General features: G+C 41.0%; 1 protein-coding gene across 5 annotated transcripts in view; it reads left to right on the top strand.

The window, feature by feature from the left end:
• ptpn12 (protein tyrosine phosphatase non-receptor type 12) overlaps nucleotides 1–22054 on the top strand; it is an 85984-nt gene that overhangs the window by 50634 nt on the left and 13296 nt on the right. For 3 of the 5 annotated variants that reach the window (XM_033039854.1, XM_033039855.1, XM_033039852.1), the window contains exons 12-14: nucleotides 2540–2625; nucleotides 10909–11834; nucleotides 19605–19682. In XM_033039854.1, coding sequence (XP_032895745.1) covers nucleotides 2540–2625; nucleotides 10909–11834; nucleotides 19605–19682 — 1090 coding nt within the window. The remainder of the gene's footprint in view (nucleotides 1–2539; nucleotides 2626–10908; nucleotides 11835–19604; nucleotides 19683–22054) is intronic. The other 2 variants (XM_033039857.1, XM_033039856.1) reach the window with 1 other exon arrangement.

Here is a 22054-nt window from a genome sequence, read left to right as displayed (position 1 = left end):
CCCACTCCTGTAGGATCTACCCCTGCAAGCATCAAAATGCCTAAAGTCAAGTCAACACCTTGTAAAAAACTGAAAGATTTGGTGAGAGTGTACGGGAGTGATATATTCTCTACAGACAACTGTGTGCTGTTTTGCAAAGCATGTGAGAAAGCAGTGAATCATGAGAAATATTTCGTCTCCCAGCATTTACAGACAGCTAAACACAAGTCGGTGGCAGAGAAACCGAAGGCTTTTCTCCTCACTAAATTTACTGCTGGCTCCAGTCGCAATTCTGAGTTTTCGAGTGATCTGTGCAAAGCATTCATTGATGCTGGAATTCCACTGTGGAAATTGGAAAACAAATCTCTTAGAGGTTTTTTTGGGAAATACACAGAGGAACCTATACCAAGCGAGTCATCATTACGGAAAAATTATGTTAACAGCAACTTGAACATTGTTGTGCAGAAAATTAGAGTTGAAGTTGCATGCAACAAAATATGAATCTCAATAGACGAGACAACCGACGTTGTGGGGAGATATGTTGCCAATGTGGTCATCGGTACACTGGAGGCAGGTCAACCATCAAAGGAGTATTTGTGGACATCGGAAGTATTGGAGAAGTCAAACAGCTCAACTATTGCTCAGTTGTTTACATCTTCACTTGCTGACTTTGGCCAGAAGGTATAAAACACAAGAATGTTCTTCTGTTTGTGACTGATGCAGCTCCGTACATGAAAAAGGCTGCTCGTGCTCTTAAAGTTTTATTCCCTAAAATGTTGCATTTGACATGCTTTGCTCACGGACTCCATAGAATTGCCGAGCACATACGTAGCTTGTTTCCAAATGTCGATCGCCTAGTTTCCAATGTCAAGAAATCTTCCTCAAAGCACTGTCACGTGTGCAGTTGTTCAAGGAAATGGCATCCGAGATTCCGCTACCTCCGCCCGTTTTGACTAGATGGGGTACATGGCTCTAAGCTGTACTCTTCTATGCTGCAAAATTTGAAAAGATAAAATAAATCGTCAACTGTTTTGAAGAAGAAGAATCTGCTGCAGTCAGGATCGTCAGTGAAATCATGCAGAAAAAGTCCACCGCGATCTTGTGTTTATTGATTCCAATTTTGCGAACTTCCCACAAGCTATCACTTCCCTTGAGAAACGTGGCGAAACATTAGTGAATAACTTGCAGGTTTTCAACAAAGTAACTGACGATATTCGTAAAGTTCCTGGCGATGTAGGTAAAGACATACAACGAAAATGTGAGAGAGTGATTTTAGCTGACAAGATCTTGAAGAAATAGAAAACATAGCTAAAGTCTCAAAGGTAGTTGTTATGCACAACATATCAACATGAATATAGAGTTTGTTGCTTGTTTCGGGTATGCACCAGTGACCTCAGCTGAGTCAGAAAGAAGTTTTTCACAACTCAAGCATATTTTGTCTGATAGACGGCATAGTTTAACCCCAGATAATTTGGGAAAAAAAATGCTGATAATTATGTGCAACCAGGCAACTTTGGACATTTAATACTGTATACCTTTATAATTATCATCTTTAACCATATTTTGGTGGTGGAAATAAATGCCTTTTTCGTGCTTTTTTTTGTAATTTTATTATGCCTGCCTATTTCGGAGATTTTTAGCGCCTAAACATCCTGGCTCTAGTTATAATTATCAGAGTGCAGTCATTTGTTAAGAGGCTGCAATAGTAGTACGGCAATATACAATATGACCATATGTTGATAACATAAATATTGTTCATTTTTTTGGTCCAGTAACCAAATTTCTTTCAATATTTGCGGTTCTCAATCTGAGTGTATAATTTTCTTTACCTATAAATGCTTGCGTATTGCGTAACTACGTTATGTATGGTAATGTTTCTTAATGCTGATGCAGTTTACATTTTGAAGGGTATTGAGCACTTTTAATGTTGATCATTTGATAATTATTTCTTGTTTGTATTCGCATTACAAGGCAGTAAGATGTAAAATAGTTCAGCTACTCTATAGATTAGTGATAGCAACATCTCTAACTTCAAACAGCAACTAGTTCAGTTATAAAACCTGTTCAGCATAGACAAGTTCAGATCTGAAGGGTCAGTTTCCATGCTCTGATTTTAATAATCAAATTTCATATTGGAACACCTCTTAACCATGATGCTCTGCTCTGCTTGGCTTGGAAATTTGATTTAATGCTCCACAACAGACAAATTCCTTTTTCAGCTTTAGATACATATTATTCAGAATTTACAGATAAAGAGGTATTTGTACTGAATCTCTCCATGTACCATGTCAATCTTTACCCTGTATATATTTTTACCCTTATTTCCTTTGACTTTTGCTTAGAATTTTTTAAGATGTTTCTTAATCCATTTGCATGGGTACTGAATCTGGGGCTTGCAGTCTGTTTAGTCCTTATTTTTAGGTTCAGGTTGGCATTGTCTCTTTTTAGATTCAAGCATCGTGTTAGTGCAATGTATATATTCAGCCTCAATAAATCGCGTAATATTACTATTGTTGCATTTTATGATCTTTTTTACATAAACGTTTGTCTCTTAAAACAGGTTGAAATTAGTTCTGAAAGTCAAACCATTTCCTTAATTCCTGAGACTTTTGATTCGCCACCACCTAAACCACCACGAGTACGAAGGTAACTAACTATTTTTTTAATGCTTGCTATTGGTTTATTATTATCACGTGTGCTGGGAACAAATAAAGTGAAACTAATGTAATGTGATAAGTTGGAAGATTGGGATTGCAACCAACCTTGTGGGAGGACTGTTCAGTAGTCTGAACAGCAGTTTGAGTAGAGCCTTTGCCAAACCAAGTGGACACTTGTTACAATGCACCTGTAGAAGTTGGTAAGAGTCATTAGAGACATGCTAAACTTACCTGGTCTTCTGAGGAAGTATATGCATTGGTGAGTTTTCTTGGTTATGGCTGCAATGTGGTTGGTTAAATTATTGGTGAAACTTACGCCTAGGTACTTGAAGCTCTCGACGATCTCCACTTGACTGGGGCATGTACACCACCCCATTTTCTGAGGTCAATAACTAGTTCATTTGCCTTGCTGACACTGAAGGAGAGCTTGTTGTGACACCATGTTATGAAGATCTCTATTTCCTTCCTGTATTCCATCCATCATTATTCAAGCTCTGGCCCACTACAGTGGAGTCATCTGAAAACTTGTAAATGGAGTTAGAACAGAAACTAGCCATATACTTGTGTATAGGGAGTGTAATAGGAAGCTGAGAACACAGTCCTGTGTGGAGCACCAATATTGAGAATTATCATGGATGATGTTTTGTTGCCTATCCTTACTGATTGTGGTTAGGTCAGGAAGTCGGGTTCAGTTGCAAAGGGGGGTACTGACGAGGAGTGGTTTGTTTGGGATTATGGTGTTGAAGGTAGAGTTATGGTCAACAAATTGGGAGTATTGACTACTCAAAGTAGTAGACAACCTTTGGTTTAAACAGATGAAAAGTAATTGAAATATTAGCATGCCATTGGCCTTTATTATTTTATTTCAGATTTTTTTTCTGTAGTGTTTTGCGGTTGCCATGTAATGATCATTTCATGGATGAGGGAATTAATTTTAGCCAGGAGGTGGCAGCAAACACTGCATTCTTTTAACATGTTAATCTTGCATTGAATTATTTTTAAAATGTATATTATATAAGAAGTTTAGACTTGTAGAAGGTGTCTGTTAATTTGCCATTTTATCTTTCATAAATAATGGTCCCACATTTACCACCTTCCACTCTGTGGGAACTATTTGTAGAATCTCTTTGCTTTTGGGAAGGAGATAACTGGTGCATCCAATATTTCTATATTTTCAAAACCCCTGGATTGCAGATCATCATATCCTGAGGATTTATCTACCCTTCTACCTTAATTTTTCAATGTGGTTTTCTGACAGCACATCTGTCATTCTGGACTAGTTCTTCTGTACTATTTCCTGGTGGGTTTCAGTATCTCCTATATAAACAGATACAAAATATTTTTATATTTTCTCCTTTATTCAAAAGAGGCCCCCATTAACGCAAGTTTTTTTTTTTTTCCTCTCTAGTCAATCTCAGGATCTTTTCCTTGTTGATTTTTTGTTTCCATATTAGTGATTGGGGATGTGTAGGTATTGCAAAGGAGCACACACTTAAAATGCATGCAAGTATGAAAGCCAAAGGAATGTTGGCCTTCATTGCAGAGGAATAGAGTGCAAAAGTCAGGAAGTGTTTTTGCAACTATCAGGGCTTTGGTGAGCCAACACACAAAAATAACTGCATACAGTTTTGGTCACAGTTAAGGAAGGATATACTTGTGGATAGTGCAGTGACAGTTCCTTAGATTAAGTCCTGGATTAAGACTGAGCCTATATTCTCAGGAATTTAGAGGAATGAGAATGGATCTTTTACAAGGTTTGCTTGTTTTCCTGCAGTAGGAATCTATACAGAGGGTAGTATCTACTAAGATAGATACCATCTTAGAATAAGGCATTTGCCGCTTAAAACCCACGCAGGTCACGGGGAGAACGTACAAACTCCATATAGACAGCATCCATAGTTAGGATAGAACCCGGGTCTCTGGTGCTGTGATATCTGGATTTGCTAATTGAAGTTTTCTTAAACTTGGGAAGTCTCCATTGCAGAAGGTAATCAATGCTGAATCATTAGTTTTTTGAGGGGGTTGAGATGGAAATTCTGGATACTGGGCAGGAAAGTAGAGTTGAGGCCAGAATTGCATCTGCTTGATTTATTTGAATAACAGAGCAAGCATGTGGAGGAACACAATCACCCATGCTACTATTAGTACATGTGTTCAGTTCCCTTCCAAGAATTGCATTTACACTGGAGCTTAATTCTGAACCAAGGGTAAAAGATAACACTTATTTTTGTCCTATTGCATCTTTGGCTTACCACAAGTCTTTACAGCCAATTAATTGTTTGAGGTTTGTTAACTGTTCACTACATTAGGCAACTGATGCCAACATATGCTAGGGGCAGCTGTCTTGTATAGTGCAGTCAAAGCCTCTCATTTAAAGGCATTTCATCTTATACTTTTTATTTCAATTTCTCCCTTCTATTGAAGGCAATGACTTTTAAAGAACTTCATTTTTGGGCATTTAAGACGCCTAAAATGTTTGACACTAAATCAGAGTATTAAAGCAGTTGTGGAAATAGAAAGAGTAATTTTATAGCCATCTATTATGGATCCACATTTGCCATTGTGATTCAAGCTGATGACTTTTAATTTGAATTGATAAAACCAGCTTTAAAATACAAAGTAAATGAGATGGGGAGAGGAAAACAAATCGAGAACAAGAAATTCCTGTTCCATTGTCTAAATAGCTTTGCAATTTACTTTCGATGTTAAGTTGTGTGTACATTTTACTAAAAGCAGTTTGAATACCTTTAATCGCCATAAGAGTTCCTTCAAACAGTTGCACTAACGGACAATTTTAGATTGGTAATTTTGTAGTTTTGGTAAATCCTAAGAAAAGGTGACTTTCATTTATTTGTTAATCTACTGAATAGATTTTAAATGACTTAAGTCGTTAACCACATTTTAAATTTTGTAATCACAATTAGAGCCATGTGAAGAAAATATTTTCTATATGTAGTGGATACTTAAATATAAGTGAACACTAGACTAAGTGGGACCCGTTGGGTCTCAGCATCTCACAGGAGGGCTGGTCCCCCAACGCAATATTCCGCCTCTCCACCAATTCCAATATTGGTGGCCAGTGGGAGGGGCTTTCTGGAGCGCTACTATGGGTGTTGTGGGCTGAAGGGACTGGTTTCCAGAGGGCTAGTATGGACATTGTGGGCCAAATGGGTTCTTGGGCTGGCGGCTCACTCACTCAAGCCTGTTGTGCTGGCAGCTCACTCACTTACGGCTGGTGGGCTGGCAGTTGACTCACGGCCATTCCTTGAAATTCCATTTCAAGCAGGGTGCAAGGCCACCAAATTCAAGTGCAGTTTCATTCCATTTCAAGCAGTGTGCAAGGCCACTAAAGACAGCGAGTCGTGATTATCTCCCTCCTCCACCTTGCAGAGACAGAGCCACGCCCACACTTCTGGGTTTTATAGTCCCTCCCCCTCCCACCAGAAGGGGCGTAGCCTTCCTGGCGTGATTGACATGAGAGAGAATTTCAACATTTTTTAAACACTAATAACTCTTATTTTTCATCGATGGAAAAAATCCTCTTGTCCTGCGCAGCGCAGGGGGATCTGAGTAAGATGTCCAAAAATCACAGCCGTAAGTGGCAGCGTTTTTTCTATAATCAATATACAGAACAACAGGAAGTGGTCAAGATCAGGCTTTTAGTAATTTAGATTTTCCCCATGAAACATTTCATATTTTAAGTACTGTATTTCCCGGCAATGATGACGCAATTTAAAAAAATTTTTACCCTAAATTAAGGCCTGAAAATTTACCTGCGTCTTGGAGGCCAAAGGCTAGACTGTTAGCCAAGAAAGATAGACTTGACTATCCCTCAGTACAGCGGCTGTAAAAGGACAGCACCACTGGGGCGGAGAGTTCCTGCCGCAGAGTGTGGGGAATCTGGCCCGGGTCAGCACGGCTGGGCCGCCAGGAGTAAAGTTGCGGGGCGGACAGGAGCGTTGAGAAGGAGGGGCATCGTGGATCATGCCAGTAACTCACTTAGTAGCTCGGGTGGCTGCGAGCGGCTGCCGGGACTGGACAGAGGAACTGTAGCAGGACCCGGGGTTCACAGGCGACCTGGGCGCTACAGCCAGTTCCGGGGCAGGGGACCTGGGAACTGCAGCTAGTCCCAGGCCTCGCAAGGAAATAATGGGAATTAATGTTGTGACAGATAACCCAACACCTTGCATGTCATTTAAATACATTTATCGCATCCCCCTGGATATTCCGAATGAATAAATTAAGGTTTTGTCAACTAATTAAAAATCAGGCTAATTACAAATCAATAACATTAGCTAACTCTGAAACATGAAGAGCTGAGCATTGGGATCTGGACATCATGGATAACTGGCCTCAGTACCCAGCTCACCTCTGGCAGCGCTCTCCGTCTGAACACCTCTCTTGCCGCTCGCCGGCCTCGCTCATGTCAGCCGCTCCTCGCAAATCCTTAAATTCCGACTGCCGCCGGGAGCAGGACATGGCCTCACTTGCTGCACTAGGTGACACTGCATGGCATTCACTGCCCGGTCCGTGTCTTTCAATGTATATTTGCATGGGGCATGCTTTGGAGGTGTGTGGCGGTTGTTGGTCAAGTGAGATTAACAGAGACAATAAGAATGCTGCTGCCTTGTCAACAGAAGCGCACAAAAGCAGTTGGTATTAGTTTTGAAATTCCTATTATCCCTATTTTCGACCTGGCTGGAGACCGGACAGTGAGGGGACCAGCTCAAGAGCAAAGATCATAGAGTGGGGCAGGTCAGCGGGCGATAGATAACAGGACAGCGGGCCGCGGAGCTTACTCCTGTGTCAGTGCGTGTAACCTCAATTGGTCCCTTGAACTAGTATTGTCATTCAATAAGATCACAACTGATTCAACTTGTTCTGGTGTGCTCCAGTTTTTCCCACCATTTCTCCACCTGCCGTCACCCTCCACCACCCACCCTCCCATTCAGTCATTCAGAATGGAGGAGATGTGGAAGCCTTGGGCAAATTGAATTGTTACTTTCATTATTTTAATTTTATTTTTTTGAGCATGAGAAATTCTATGTTCCGCCAGCCCTTTTTTCCTCCAAAATTTAGCTCAAAATGGGTAGTGCATCTTCGACGCAGGTGCGTCTTCATTGCTGGGAAATACGGTAGCTTCTATCAACAAAGATTGGGAGATTTAACCCCTCCATTGATGAAGCTAGTGCTTTATTTTAACGGCTATAATAATTGATCTCTTGAATGCCATACCAATTGATGGCTTAATGATACTGAACATTATCAAAAACAAATATTTCATTCAGATTGTATTTCTGTAGTTAAGTGGAGGGCGTTTGGTGAGTGATTTGCATAAATTGGCTAATTGGTTTCTTGAAAGTCAAGGCCATATCTGGACATTTGCAAAGTGAATGTATTGGACATTTTTCAGCACAATTAAACCCAAAAGATGAGTTGATGTGCACATATCCATATAATTCCAATTAACAATAATTAGTATATTACCAAGAAAAATCTGTTACCCGATTTATTTTTGTGCTTCTCATGAAGTAATTCATTATTTAATTATTTTTTCCATCCTCTTTTAGCTTTGTATTTGTATATTGGTATGCTTGTATTTGTCCATTTTTTAAAGTATTTTAAAGTTTGTGGGTCTGTTGCCTCATAACGTTAGGGACCTGGATTTGATCCTGTCCTCGGGTGTGCCTGCTAAATTTTATTTTATCTGATAGGAACTTACACGTTCTCCTTGTGACAGCGTGAGATTCCACCGCGTGCTCCAGTTTCCTCCCACATCCAGAAGACATGCAGATTTGTAGGTTAATTGGCCTGTGTAAATTGCTTTTAGTGTGGACTGGATGAGAAAGTGAGATAACATGGAACTAGTGTGAATGGGTGATTGATCGATTAGTGGGAAAGTGTTTGTCAGTAGATCAATTGCCTATGATGTAATTGTGATTTTACTGTTAATATTTTTGGATTTCCAAATTTCAAACCAAGTCTCTCAGAAGCTGTTTAAGTTGCGGTAGTTAAATCCATTGTCAGAAAGGGAAATTCTGCATTCATTGTACTAGTTTTATCACACAAGATTATCGTCCCATCTAGTCTTCATAGATGGTGGTAAAGAGAAGCAAATCAATTTTGTGGTTTGTACTTTCGGTTAATTCTAGCTCCTCTAAGAGCAGTCAAGAAAATATGATCTTGTCACAACATAGTGGAAGTGAATTGCTTTTTTGGTGTCCAATGATTTTTAAATGTCCAATGGTTTTAAAAATAATTGTGTACAAATTATGATTTATGAAATAACTGGCTTGATCTTGGATGGTAAAGGATTTGGCAAAAAATAAATGAATTGTATCTGAAGTGGTAAAATATTATAAGAAATTGGATATTGCCTTCTCGCAATGTTGTGCATATATAATTTGATTTAAGTCCAGGCCATGAGCTGGCAGAGAATTCTCAACTCTGCACTAATTTAATTCTATAATGTTCAAACTCCGATTTGAAAATCACGAATCAGGTGGTGTACAAATATCCAGAAGCCATACCCAACCGCGGAATGGCTTGCTGTGACCTACGGAAGGTTTGGTCCAATTCACCTACGAGTAAGCTGCCCTCACTGACCACTCCACTCTCAGCTTTTGCCTGCAGTGATAACGTGCTCCCAGAGCTTGCTCCTTCTGAAGAGTGCATGTGGATTTGGCTTTGTTGGTGCAGGTGGTAAGCCCTGTTCCGAGAAATTCTTTGACACCTAGTGAAGGCATGTACCAGGCTTGCTGGATATCAGGGCACAACAGAACTTGTTAAAAGCCGAGTCATTAGAAAACACAGAAAATGATTTAAATGCATTTAATGATATTAAACATGTGAGTAAATGTATTTAATTAACTAATGAAAATATGAAGGGGAAGCTCAGAGCGTGTTCCAGTCCATTGAAATAAAAGCTATTGCTAAATCTGCAGATGGACACAATGCTGGAGTATCTCAGCGGGTCAGGAATTTTGGGTTGAGACCCTTCATCAAACAGTCTAAATCTGTATCCAGTTAATCTCATTACACGAGCCTGGGAAACTGCAAGATGTCCATGAATCTTGTTTAATGCATGGTCAAAATAACAGCATTGAGGATTTCTCTGCAAATATGGGGGTTTATTCACACGGGTGGAAACAATTAAAATCGCCTTTCTGACTCCTCTTGCAAATGAAATGTCATTGCTGCACCAACAGGTAGTCCGTTTCGTTTAGGAGAAAAATTGAGTTTAGTTTGGGCCCAAACTTAACAGGTTGAGTGAGTGGGCAGATGCAGTATAATATAGATAAATGTGAGGTTATCCACTTTGGCGGCAAAAACAAGGGGGCAGATTATTATCTCAATGGGGTTAGGTAAGGGACAGGTGCAGCGAGACCTGGGTGTCCTTGTACACCAGTCACTGAAAGTTGGCGTGCAGGTACAGCAGGCAGTGAAGAATGCTAATATAATGTTGGCCTTCATAACAAGAGGATTTCAGTATAGGAGTAAAGAGGTTCTTCTGCAGTTGTATAGGGCTCTAGTAAGACCACATCTGGAGTATTGTGTACAGTTTTGGTCTCCTAATTTGAGGAAGGACATCCTTGTGATTGAGGCAGTGCAGCGTAGGTTCACGAGATTGATCCCTGGGATGGTGGAACTGTCATATGAGAAAAGATTGAAAAGACTGGGCTTTTATAAAATTATAAAAGGACTGAACAAGCGAGATGCAGGAAAAATGTTCCCAATGTTGGGCGAGTCCAGAACGAGGGGCCACAGTCTTAGAATAAAGGGGAGGCAATTTAAGACTGAGGTGAGAAGAAACCTTTTCACCCAGAGAGTTATGAATTTGTGGAATTCCCTGCCACAGAGGGCAGTTGAGGCCAAATCACTGGATGGATTTAAGAGAGAGTTAGATAGAGCTCTAGGGGCTAGTGGAATCAAGGGATATGGGGAGAAGGCAGGCACGGGTTATTGATTGGGGACGATTAGCCATGATCACAGTGAATGGCGGTGCTGGCTTGAAGGGCCGAATGGCCTCCTCCTGCACCTATTTTCTATGTTTCTAAATGGTTTGTCTGGCAGCTGCCAAGCAATCTTTGAAATGCATAGAAGGTTATGTTTCTTTAATATTTTTATGTTATGACCGTCATTAGATGTTTTGTGTTCAGATTCTTTAATATTTCACTTATTGTTATTTTTTAAAAATAGTGCCGCTCTCTAATCCTTTCCTTTTTTTTTTCTCCCTGCCTTTTGTGTCTTCCCTAACCATAAATTCCCATAGCTGCCTGGTAGAAGGAGATGCAAAAGAAGAAATCTTGCAGCCTCCAGAGCCCCAGCCTGTGCCACCCATCCTTACTCCTTCTCCACCATCTGCTTATCCAGCTGTTACCACTGTGTGGCAGGATAATGATCGATACCATCCCAAGCCAGTCGTGCACTCTTATACACCACCACCTCCCACAGACCTCAATGAAAACTACAACAAACCTGGGGACACCTTCAAGCAAATTGAAAATTGTGCTGCACAGATTGAACCTATCGAAAAAAAGCTGGAAAGAAAACTTAGTATTGAAATAAAGAAGATACCACTCCAAGAAGGACCTAAAAGCTTTGAAGTATCCCCACCTGATACCAACAGTGCTCTTAATAGATTGCCATCAAATAAGGTTAAGTCCACGCCAGCAACTGATATGGAGCAAACAGGTAAATCAGTGGAAGCCAGCTGTGGACAAATTGCAGTAAACTCAGAAGTCTTGCAACACTCTGATGCTACTCAAAAAGGGAAGAATTCTGATGTTACCCTGAGACCAATTCAGTTACCACTTAAAGAGAGAGCCCATGCAATGTGGAACATGCCAAGCCATGAATGTATCCCATCTTTTACGAAGAATTCCATAGATAATACGTTGTACAACGATCAGTGTCATTCTTCAAAAGCATCCGGTGTACCACCAGAGCCATCATTGATAAAGGATCCCAGTGTAAATGCTTCGCCCCTCAGTTTTACTAATCCACTCCATTCTGATGATTCTGAGCCAGAGGAGATTGATTTTGGGAACACTGTACCTAAAAATGTTACTAGTGTTTTAACAAGTGCCATTGTTACTGCAACCATACAAAACGAAACTCCTTCAGCAAGAAAAATATCACCTGTGTCTATTGCCCGAGAACATCCACCGAGTACATTAAATTTAGCAGCAGAAAAATGTAAGTACTTACTTCACGTTAAAGAGTGGATATCTGATCACTTAATTATTTTTGTAGGATTTATGGTAATAACTGATTATTAATTGCTACTATTTGGTGCCTCTAACCTTTCTTTCTGATCAATGCAAAACAAAAATCGTATGTTTCTCTGGTTGAACCCAGTTATTGCTAAAAGAATAATGAAATGCATTGCTAAAATGACACCTAAATATTTGTGAACAATGCATTCAGATATTTTTAGGCCTGTATGGGCAGTTAACCGGATTTGAAAAGCAAAAGTGTCCAAAGTCTGGAACTGAAATAAAAATAGAAAATGCTGAAAATAGCAGTATCAAGCGGTTCAAGCAGTATCTGTGGAGAGAAACATAATTTAAATTTTCAGTTCGATGACCCTTCACATGAAAATCAATGACCTGAAATGTCAACTCTTTTTCTCTCCCTGCACGTGCTAATTATCTGAGTGTTTTCAGCATTTTCTGCAATCGTTTTAATTGATCTTTGATGCAACAGAATTCTACATGTGGAAGAGACAAAGTGCAGGAGTACCACGGCGTGTCCGGCAGCTTAGAAACATAGAACATAGGTGCAGAAGTAGGCCATTTGGCCCTTCGAGCCAGCACCACCATTCAATATGATCATGGCTGATCATCCAAAATCAGTACCCCGTTCTGGTTCCCCCCCCCCCCCCATACCCCTTGATTCCCTTACCCCTAAGAAATAAATCTAACTCTCTCTTGAAAACATCCAGTGAATTGGCCTCCACTGTCTTCCGTGGTAGAGAATTCCACAGATTCACAACTCTCTGGGTGAAGATGTTTTTCCTCATCTCAGTCCTAAATGGCCTCTCCCTTATTCTTAAACTGTGACCCCTGGTTCTGGACTCCCCCAACACCGGGAACAGTTTTCCTGCATCTACCCTGTACAATCCTCTAAGAATTTTACATGTTTCTATAAGATATCCTCTCTTCTAAATTCCAGCGAATACAAGCCCAGTTGACCCATTCGTTTATCATATGTCAGTCCTGCCATCCTGGGAATTAACCTGGTGCACCTACGCTGCACTCAATAGTAATAATGTCCTTCCTCAAATTAGGAGACCAAAATTGCACATAATACTCCTGATGCGGTCTCACCAGGGCCCTGTACAACTGCAATTTTTGCTCCTAAACTCACATCCTCTCGCAATGAAAGCCAACATGCCATTAGCTTTCTTCACTGCCTGCTGTACCTGCATGCTTACTTTCAGTGACTGATGTACAAGCACACCCAGGTCTGTTTGCACCTCCCTTCTCCTAATCTGACACCATTCAGATAATAATATGCCTTCCTGTTCTTACCACCAAAGTGGATAACCTCACATTTATCCACATTATACTGCATCTGCCATGCTTCTGCCCACTCACCCAACCTATCCAAGTCACCCTGCAGCCTCATAGCATCCTCCTCGCAGCTCACACTGCCACCCAGCTTTGTCATCTGCAAACTTAGAGATGTTACATTTAATTACCTTGTCTAAATCGTTACTATATATTGCAAATAACAGAGGTTCCAGCACCGAGCCTTGCGGTACCCCACTAGTCACTGCCTGCCATTCTGAAAAGGACCCGCTAATTCCTACTCTTTGCTGCCTGTCTGCCAACCAGTTCTTTATCCATATCAATACCCTACCCCCAATACCATGTGCTCTAATTTTGCATGCTAATCTCTTGTGTGGGACCTTGTCAAAGGCTTTTTGAAAGTCCAGATACACCACATCCATTGGCTCTCCCTTATCCATTCTACTTGTTACATCCTCAAAACATTCCAAAAGATTAGTCGAGCATAATTTCCCCTTCATAAATCCATGTTGACTTTGACTGATCCCGTCGTTGCTTTCCAAATTCGCTGTTGTAACATCTTTAATAATTGACTCCAGCATCTTCCCCAGTACCGATGTAAGGCCAACTGGTCTATAATTCCCAGTTTTCTCTCTCCCTCCTTCCTTAAGTAGTGGAGTTACATTGGCAACCATTCAGTCCATTGGATACTCTTCAGTCCAGAGTCGAGAGAACATTGGAAAATGAATGCCAATGCATCCACAATTTCTAGGGCCACCCCCTTAAGTATTCTGGGATGCAGACCATCAGTCCTTGGATTTAACACTATCCTTGACTTCCCTCGAAAGCCATGGTTGAGACACTTTCCCAGTTTTAATTTTTCACCAGGCTGAGATGAACAATTTTTGGAGTTCTTCCATGCGGTCTTTCATTCTTTGCCATTGCACCTCCACTGTCAACCCTTTAAATATAATTTGCCAGTCTATCCTAGCCAATTCCCTTAAGTCTCCTTTATTCAAGTTCAGGACCCTAGTCTTTGAATTAACCATGTCACTCTCCATCCTAATGCAGAATTCCACCATATTATGGTCACTGTTGCCCAAGGGGGCCTTTCACAACAAGATCGTTAACTAATCCTTCCTCATTTCACAATACCCAGTCTAGGATGGCCTGCCCTCTGGTCGGTATTTGTATGTTTCTCAATTCATTGAACTTTCTAAAGGCATTGCACTGAAGGAAATGCATGGGGATGAGGATGCAATAAGTAGTAGAAATGGCAGCCAAGATGTTTGAATCATCTTGAAGGTTTTTAGTAATATACTGTATGATAGTACCATTACACATTGTTGAATGGTTACTTCTGGTGCACAAAATCCACTAATGTATACTAGTCTGTGCTGGGGGGGGTGGGAAGAAGAAAGGAAGAGGAGGAGCCAGAAGGCTGAGGGAGAGCCGAGAAAGGGAGGAGACAATAAGGCTACCGGAAATAGGAGAAGTCAATGTTCATGCCGCTGGGGTATAAACTGCCCAAGCAAAATATGAGGTGCTGCTCCTCCAATTTCCGGTGGTGTTCACTTTGGCCATGGAGGAGGCCCAGGACAGAAAGGTTGGATTCGGAATGGGAGAGGGAGTTGAAGTGCTGAGTCACAGGGAGATCAGGTAGGTTATTGCGGACCGAGCGGAGGTGTTCGGCGAAACGATCGCCAAGCCTACGCTTGGTCTCACCGATGTAGATCAGCTGACATCTAGAGCAGCGGATGCAATAGATGAGGTTGGAGGAGGTGCAGGTGAACCTCTGTCGCACCTGGAACGACTGCTTGGGTCCTTGAATGGAGTCAAGGGGGGGAGGTAAAGAGACAAGTGTAGCATTTCTTGCGGTTGCAAGGGAAAGTGCCCGGGGAGGGGGTGGTACGGGAAGAATTGACCAGGGAGTTACGGAGGGAGCGGTCTTTGCGGAAAGCAGACGGGGGGGGGGGGGGAGATGGGAAGATGGGAAGATGTGGCGAGTGGTGGGGTCACGTTGGAGGTGGCAAAAATGACGGAGGACTATTTGTTGTATGTGACAGCTAGTGGGGTGAAAGGTGAGGACTAGGGGGACTCTGCCCTTGTTACGAGTGGGGGGGATGGGGAGAGAGAGAGCAGTGTTATGGGGTATTGAGGAAACCCTAGTGAGAGCCTCATCTATAGTGGGGAGGGGAACCCCCTTTCTCTGAAGAATGAGGACATTTCCGAAGTAATTTAGTTGATGAATTGATAAGGGGAGAGAGAGATAACACAAGCAAATTACATAAGTGCTGGAGAATTAATAATAATCAGGCTATTTTAGTGGAGAGAAGAAAACCTGAGGAAATATTTCAGATAGGTGACATAGCAGATCTGGCCAGTTCTGGTACAATCAAAATAGAAAGTTAAGGACAGCTGTTGAATTCAATGTTGAGTCCAGAAAACTGGAATGTGGCCAGGCAGTGAATTAGGTCATGTTCCATTGGGTCTTGTAACATTGCAAGAGGTCACAGTCAGATAGGTCTGAGTGGAATGGATAGTTGAAGTGGCTGCTGTCAGAAATCAAGAGATCAGCCCTGCAGACTGAATGTTGCTGCTCTACAAAGTGGTTATGATTTGTTTCTCCAATGTAGAGGGAATTCATTGTGTACACCAAAAGCATCACATTAATTTAACATTGTGCCATTGAGTCACTTCTTCACCTGGAAGAACATTCTACTTTCCAGGATGCTGGAAACAAAAGAATAATATTGCATCTTTGGGGTGACATGAGAGAGTATTGATAAAAAGGAAGTAGTGAGTGAAGATGTGAACCAAGCAGGAAGTTGGGATGTAGCTCTTTTTAAATGGTAAAATCTCGTTGAAGGTAGCAGAAAATGGGAGCATGATCTGATGCCTGCGGAGGTTGGTGCAGTAAGGAATAGGAGAGTTGTGGTATATCCCAGTCCATAACACAAACCAAGTCTCCCAATCGACTCCATCCCCACTTCATGATGCTTCAGAAAGGCAGCCGGCACAATCAAGATCCAGGAGCACTTATACCCGGTTATTCCCTTTTCTCCTTTTCAGTCAGGCAGAAGATACAAAAGTTTGAAAGTTCATACCACCAGATTCAGAAAGTAACAGGTTCTTCCCCACTGTTTTCAGACTATTGAACGGACCACTTATAAGCTAAGGGTGTGGCCCCTTATAGTTATTTTGCACTATAATCGGTACACGTGGCAATATTAAACTAAAATTCCATCAATACTTTGTATGAAAGGAGAAGGGACGAGAGCAGAGGTAAAGTAGAGTAAATGTGGTCAAGGCCTCTGCTCATTGTAGAGGAGATGAAACAACAATTGAGGGGCGAAAACATATGCTTAGAGGCACATGAGAGAAAACACAAACAAAGCAATGTGCAAGTTAGAAAGGTAGAGCTTTTGGAAGACAAGATAACAGACATGGAGAAAATGCGAACATGAATTGCCATCCTTGTAAGAGGCAGGGTAGAAGGAGGCATAGCCAATTGTAATGATAGTACCGATTCTAATAAATATCGAGACTTTCCACAGGTAAGTCGAATGTAATAAATAGAGACTTTCCACGGAATTCCATATTCTGTGGCTTTTGGTAACTCGAGTTCTTGGATCTGAACTGAGCTGTTCTGCTATTGGGCATCCATCTGTGTTATTGGCTGTTTTTCTTCATAAATGAGGCTTGACCTATTGGGCAAACCCTAAAGCTCTACCTTTCACAACTTTCACATTGTTTTGTTTGTGTTTTCTCTTTCTAACTTCCCTCATTAATCTGTCAACCAGTTTACTTAATTGGTATCTCATGGCAATCCTGGCCTCATTTTACCAGAGATGGTCCTTAGTCTTGTACTACTCTCGAGACAGAATGAAGCTAATTTCAGCCCATCGGAACTCATGCAATCCCCTTGGTCACATCCCCCCTTTCTTTATCCACGCAACTTATTTGCACTCGGGTGGGTCCGTTAACTTTCATTTTAGATTCCCTTTGTCATTTACCCACAGTAGGGGTAATTTATAATTGCCAATTAACCTATAAGCATATCTGTGGGAGGCATCTGGAGAAGAAATGGAGACATAGATTTGTGCAGATTTCTGCACAAATAGCACATAGTCAGATTCTAAGGTAGACAAAAATGCTGGAGAAACTTAGTGGGTGAGGCAGCATCTATGGAGCGAAGGAATAGGTGATGTTTCGGGTCAAGACCCTTCTTCAGACTCTAACCTGTCAGATTCTAACCTGTGTCTCCAGTGTGAGGGAGCAGCACTGTTACAGTGTTTGGGATGAAGACCCATCATTTATTTATTTGCCTCTGTACTCCACAATTTGAGATTTGTAATAGAAAAAAATCGCATGTGGTTAAAGTGCACATTGTCAGATTTTATTAAAGGGTATTTTTTATACATTTTGATTTCACCATGTAGACATTACAGCTGTGTTTATACATAGTCCCCCTATTTCAGGGCACCATAATGTTTGGGACACATGGCTTCACAGGTGTTTGTAATTGCTCAGGTGTGTTTAAATGCCTGCTTAATGCAGGTATAAGAGAGCTCTCAGCACCTAGTCTTTGCTCTAGTCTTTCCATCACCTTTTGGAAACTTTTATTGCCGTTTATCAACATGAGGATCAAAGTTGCCAATGAAAGTCAAAGAAGCTATTATGTGACTGAGAAACACAAATAAAACTGTTACGAGACATCAGCCAAACCTTAGGCTTACCAAAATCAATTGTTTGGAACATCATTAAGAAAAAAAGAGAGCACTGGTGTGCTTACTAATCGCAAAGAACTGGCAGGCCAAGGAAGACCTCCACAGCTGATGAGGGAAAATTCTCTCTATAGTAAAGAAAAATCCCCAAACACCTGTCCAACAGATCAGAAACACTCTTCGGGTGTCAGGTGTGGATTTGTCAATAACCACTGTCCGCAGAAGATTTCATGAACGGAAGTACAGAAACTACACTGCAAGATGCAAACCACTGGTTTGCCACAAAAATAGGATGGTGCCATGAAGTGCTTAAAAGAACAACCACAGTTCTGGAAAAAGATCTTGTGGACAGATGAGACAAAGTTTAACTTATATCAGAGTGATGGCAAGAGCAAAGTATGGAGGGGAGAAGGGCATGTATGGCTGCTGAAGGTACTGGCTCACTTATCTTCATTGATGATACAACTGCTGATGGTAGAAGCATAATGAATTCTGAAGTGTATAGATACATCCTATCTGCTCAAGTTCAAACAAATGCTTCAAAACTCATTGGTTGGTGGTTCATTCTACAGCAAGACAATGATCCCAAGCATACTGCTAAAACAACAAAGGAGTCTTTCAAAGCTAAAAAATGGTCAATTCTTGAGTGGCCAAGTCAATCACCCGAACTGAACTCAATTGAGCATGCCTTTTATATGCTGAAGAGAAAACTGAAGGGGACTAGCCCCCAAAACAAGCATAAGCTAAAGAAGGTTGCAATACAGGGCAGGCAGAGCATCACCAGAGAAGACACCCAGCAACTGGTGATGTCCATGAATTGCAGACTTCAAGCAGTCATTGCATGCAAAGGATATGCCACAAATACTAAACATGCCTACTTTCATTTACATGACATTGCTGTGTCCCAAACATTATGGTGCCCTGAAATGAGGGGACTATGTATAAACACTGCTGTAATTTCTACATGGTGAAACCAAATTGTATCAAAATGGCCTTTATCAATATCTGACAATGTGCACTTTAACCTCGTGATATTTTTTTTCTAGTACAAATCTCAAATTGTGTAGTACAGATGCAAATAAATAAATGATGGGTCTTTGTCCCAAACATTATGGAGGGCACTGTATGTTCTATTCATCCCTCCAGAATGGAACTAACCTGTCATCTCTCTCCTTTTCCCGTGACTTTCCGTCTGAAGTAGGGTATCGACTTGACAACGTCACCATTCCTTCTCTCCAGAGATGCTGCCACTGAGTTACTCCAGCATTTTGTGTCTACCTTCGGTTTAAACCAACAGCTGCTGTTCTTTCCAACACATCTCTCTCCCATTTGTGTCAAAAGGTCTTCAAACTTGGAAGGTCAATTCTGTTTCTCTTTTCACAAATGTTGTCTGATCTGTTAAATTTTTCCAGCATTGTCTGTATATATATTTAATATAACATATTGCCATATTTATTCTGCAACCTGCAATATTATGTGATTGCTTCATCCTTCCAAATTTGTAGAAACGTGTATTTGAACACAGCAATAATGCATGCACTCAGATTTTGAAGTAACTGCACTGGTTCCTGTAATCTGTGGGATAGTAAATTAATTTCATTTAGAGCTCGACACCTTTGTAGAGGTATCTTTTTAAATACTTGGTGAAAACAACAAATACATGGCTGCAGCAAACATTAACAGTAATATTGTTTTCATAAACAAATTTTTAAATTTTATTTTGAAAGGTTCGGGGAACAAAGAAGACAGCCCACCCCCTTTGCCAGAGAGAACACCTGAATCTTTTGTGGTGGCTCATGAATCTGGTAAAGGTTTTCACTCGTAATTATTATAGTTATTTTGTCACTATTCATGGAGATATCAGTGGTATCTGCTTCTTTATTGGGCTCACACAACCCGTTGGATGGTGCAGAATTGATTTTGTTTTGTTAAGCACTAGAAATGGAGAGAATAATTTAGTTACATAACACCTGCCTTTTACGTTGGGTGAGTGGTTATGCAAATTGTATAGAAGGTTTCGATCAAATAAGCTAAATACAAACAGCTAAATATAACTCGGGTTGGTCACAATTGATGACTTTTCAGGAGTCAAATTTTCGAGAGATTGGATAATATCTACTAATTAAAATTGTAATATCAGTTTTATCATTGACTGATTAATGGACATGCTAGTGGGAATTAATTGAAATGGTCATATATTTTTGTAGTGTTGAGCAAAACACAGAGTGTTGGAGGAGTCTGTGGGTCAGGCAGCATCTGTGGGGGGAACAGACAACATTTCAGATCAGGATCCTCCTTTGGACTAGGAAGGAGAGAAAGCTGGAAAAGAGCTGATGGTGGGATAAGTGTATATAGCTGAGGAGACAAAAGTGTTAGTTAAGGAGAGAAGAGTAGTGCAACATAAACCCAGAGAGACAGAGTGCAAGTGTTCAGCAAAGCAGGTGCCTAATCTATGCTGGGTCTTGCTAATGTAAAGGATGCCACATCAGGAATGCCGAATGCAGTGGATGAGGTCTGAAGAGGTACATGTGCACCTCTGTCTAACTTGGAAGACTGCTGGGGTCCCTGGATAAAGTGAAAGAGGGACTGGTGTTGCATCTCTTGTGATTGTAGGGGTGAATACCTGGAGAAGGGGCCGGTAGGGTGGGAAGGGGTGAGAGACCATTAATGGTCCCCATGGAAAGTGGAAGGCGGTAGAGATGGAAAGATGTGATTATTGGTGGGATCATGTTGGTGGTGGCAGAAATGTCAGAGAATGGTGTGTTAGATGTGGAGGCAGATGGGATGAAAGGTAAGGATATCCTTGTTTCTTCTGGGGGAGAGGGCGAGGATAGATGATGTGATGTACAGGAGACATGAGTGAGGGCTCCAGCCACAACAGCAGGGGGAAGCCATTTCCACTGAAGAAAGAGGACATCTCGGATGGCCTAGAATAGAAAGCCTCATGTTGGCAGCAGATGCGGCAGAGATGGAGAAATAGAGGTTAATGTATGGCGTCCTTGCAAGAGGCAGAGTGGGAGGAGATGTTGTATAGGTAATTGTGGGAGTCGCAGGGTTTGTTGTTGGCGTCAGTTGATCGTCTGTCCTCTGTGATATTGTACGGTTGTTTGTTTTCCACTGGGTGGTGCTCTGTAGAAACCAAATGGATCATCAAAGATTAAAACTTTCTCTAATTATTTGAAAATCTGGACAGTTTGGCACCTGTGGGAGCTGATTCCAGTGTAAATATCACTCATCAAATCCCTGGTTGTTCCATCCTTTGAAAACTCGATGGAGCCTCAGAGAAAATATTATTTTGCTAAGCCGATGTTTTGGAGCATTATATTAATAAGGAACAGTACTCCAGAAAATCTATGTCCAATGCCATCAGAGTTCCAAGTGTTGTTGGATTAATAGATTTTTATCGTAATTTCCAAACGTGATTTTAACTGCACTCCACTTTAGAGAATTGTTTTGTGTCCCTTTCCCTAACTATACTTTAACTATAAACACTGAATGATTCTTTGTGCTCTTCCCATTGAATGAAACTCTTTATTGTGCTTTTCCCACCCTGATGAGGGCATAGTTTGCTTTCCAGTTTGAAAATCTAGGAACGAATGCACTGTTAAATAGTGGAAAGAATGCATCACTGCACTGCTATTTATTACAGTGGAACATGGGGTTAATAAACTGGAATTTAAAAAAACAGAATATCATTTATCACGGCCATAAAGAATGCTGTAAAACCCTGAACAGTTTGGGAAGCATCAATAGGGAGAGAGTCTCGAGTTAATGCTTGGGACTCATCAGAACTGATGTAATCAGCATGTATTGCTGTCTTTAGTTGATTGCTTGCAGCACCTTCATGTGGAGAAATGCTTAGCCTCTATCTTGATTCTTTTCATGATTTCTCTGAGATCATCTGCAGTGCCCTTAAGAAGCTAAATTAGGTATAAGGACATGCACTGCTCTTTCTACTATTCTTCCACTCTTCCTCTCCCACGTAATTGAGATAACCTGAAGGTTTGATCGGGTAAGAAGTAAATGTAAGTTTGTTTGTCCTTTTATTCAAAATTGATCACTCACCAAAATATTTGTTTGACTGACTTGGCAAATGAAATTGTTTGTAGTTCAAGAAGGAATTGCAGATGCTGGAGAAATCGAAGGTAGACAAAAATGCTGGAGAAACTCAGCGAGT

Source organism: Amblyraja radiata, chromosome 21 (assembly GCF_010909765.2).
Source record: "Amblyraja radiata isolate CabotCenter1 chromosome 21, sAmbRad1.1.pri, whole genome shotgun sequence".
NCBI classification, from domain to species: domain Eukaryota; kingdom Metazoa; phylum Chordata; class Chondrichthyes; order Rajiformes; family Rajidae; genus Amblyraja; species Amblyraja radiata.
This window is presented reverse-complemented; position numbering and strand designations above follow the sequence as displayed.